Source organism: Pinus tabuliformis, chromosome 8 (assembly GCF_031772625.1).
Source record: "Pinus tabuliformis cultivar Carrire ecotype Pingquan chromosome 8, CPIR1, whole genome shotgun sequence".
Taxonomy (NCBI): domain Eukaryota; kingdom Viridiplantae; phylum Streptophyta; class Pinopsida; order Pinales; family Pinaceae; genus Pinus; species Pinus tabuliformis.
Window position 1 is genome coordinate 1,206,751,432 of NC_142294.1, and position 1,948 is coordinate 1,206,753,379.

Genomic DNA, 1,948 nt, shown 5'->3' on the forward strand with positions numbered 1-1,948 from the left:
TTATTTATGTTTCTGATGGGCTCCCTTGGAGCCTTGGGGCTGATTTTTCGGCATCTTGGGCTTTGAGGCTAGAATTTTTTCCAAAGTTGGTTGGCTGCCCCGCAACTTATCTTTATATGTCTCCTGCTCTCTTTTTTCCCTGTCAGTTTTGCGTCCTCTTGTAGATCTTCTTACCGAGGCCTGGGACTCTCCTATTTCTCCTTCCTCCTCTGACTCATATGATTCCTGCTCTTCTTCCTCAGCTTTTGAAGTCGTGCCTTTAGGATATTCAGCTCCTTTGATGGAGGCTGAGGGAGTGCCTTTGCTTGGAGAAGCTTGTTTTTGGGTCTCGGTCTCCTGAGTGTCTTCTATCTGCTGGCTTAAAGGATCAAATTTGTTTTCTTGCATCTTTTTGGTAGGGGGACGTTGAGCATTGGTCTGGAGAGAGCCTTTTCCAATGGGTCCTCCCGATTTCTGCCCTTTCTGGTGGGTTTTTTCGCGCTTGACTTGATTCCAGCCCTCTTCACTCCCTTTCTCTGGCTCTACGTTGGACGAGAAGTTTCTAGCAAAGTGTCCATGGACATGAAATTCCTATGCTTGAATGGCAATTGCTCATAATCTAGGATCTGCACATGAGACCAACTGCCTACTTTAATTTTGATTGCCTCTGGGAGACCCACCTCCAGATCTACTTCTACGCAGATCCTAGCACAGTCATAATGATCCTTGTTGTTTGCCCGATCTATGAATTTCCCGAGAGAGTTGCCAATGTGCTTCAGGGAATCCCAGTTCCAGCAGTGAACTGGAAGGTTTGGAAGACGAACGCACATTGGGACTGCCTTGGGAACATCTACTGTCGGGTCAAAGTCTAGAGTCCATTTGTTCAAATAGAGGCCCTGAGGACCCATGAAATACGACCCATTTTGAAATATCAGATCTTTGTCTTCCCTGGAGGTGAATTCGAAGAGGAAATATCCTCGCCCCAGAAAGTAAGAGGTAACAGTTTGCTTGATCAGAGGAGCCCAGTTCCTGTTAACCCATTGCTTAGTGGTTTTCGAAGAGGGCTAGGGTCCCCTGAATTGGCCGATGAGGCCACGCTCAGCTAGTGATAGCGCTACTTGAATGGGGGTCTCTGGAGGCAACGAGATCTTGGGGATCTCATCAAGCTTCTTAACGAATTTTGAAGCTTCGCTTCTTTTCCTCGGAGGCAGATTGGTCAGGAGCTGATTGAAAGCGTCAAAGGCAGGAGCCGGAGGTGGATCCTTGGATTGGCCCTGCATCTCCATAGGATCGGGCCTGAGGCCGGCCGCCTAAGGGGCAGCCACGCAGCAAGAGCCCAACCCTAGTCTCAAAAACCTAGATGGCCACAGGAAGAAGAGAAGCTCTCTGCTGGCACTCCCGCAGATGTCAGATGAGAAGGATGTGGACACAGCTGCGGATATCAGAGCCTGCGAATAGCGGATCGCTGTAGGCCGAGGCTCACAGGTCGCAGAGCTCAGCGCCAGAGTTCATCCCAATAAGTTCACAAGAAAAAATTGAATTCCCTTGGGTTTATAATATTAATCCTAAGGTTTATAAAATTAATCTTGGGGTTTAATGTTTATTTTAGGGCTTATAATATTTTACCTTATGGTTTATACCCCTTGGATTTATAATATTAATCTATTGGGTTTAATATTATTCCCTTCCGCTTATAATCCCTTAGGTTTTTAGTATTAATCTCTTGGTTTTATTAGTCATTTGGGTTTATAATATCAATATCTTGGCTTTATTAATCTAAGGGTTCATATTATTGGGGTATAATATTATTCATAAAGTTTATAATATTAATCTTAGGGTTTAATCCCTTGGGTTTTTAATATTAATCCCCTGGGTTATCAATATTAATGCCTTGGATTTAATATTAATTCCTTGGACTTAATATAAATCCTAGGGTTTAATGTTATTCCCTTGGGTTTATAATACCTTG

The 1,948-nt window shown here is 44.2% G+C and overlaps 1 protein-coding gene across 1 annotated transcript; it reads right to left on the reverse strand.

Annotated features, from left to right (window-relative positions):
- Positions 1–521: 521 nt before the first annotated feature.
- LOC149239697 (uncharacterized) lies at positions 522–1,265 on the reverse strand. Its single transcript, XM_089369941.1, has 2 exons — positions 1,098–1,265; positions 522–986 (listed from the first exon to the last, which is right to left on the reverse strand). Exons 1-2 carry the CDS (start codon positions 1,263–1,265, stop codon positions 522–524), a joined length of 633 nt encoding a protein of 210 aa, XP_089226067.1.
- Positions 1,266–1,948: the final 683 nt, after the last annotated feature.

Excerpts from the sequence above, each read along its gene's own strand:
- LOC149239697 (XM_089369941.1), bottom strand. The coding sequence starts at position 1,265 with ATGGAGATGCAGGGCCAATCCAAGGATCCACCTCCGGCTCCTGCCTTT. Across the intron at positions 987-1,097 it reads CTCCAGAGACCCCCATTCAA|CAAACTGTTACCTCTTACTT; the intron begins GTAGCGCTATCA and ends CCTCTGATCAAG.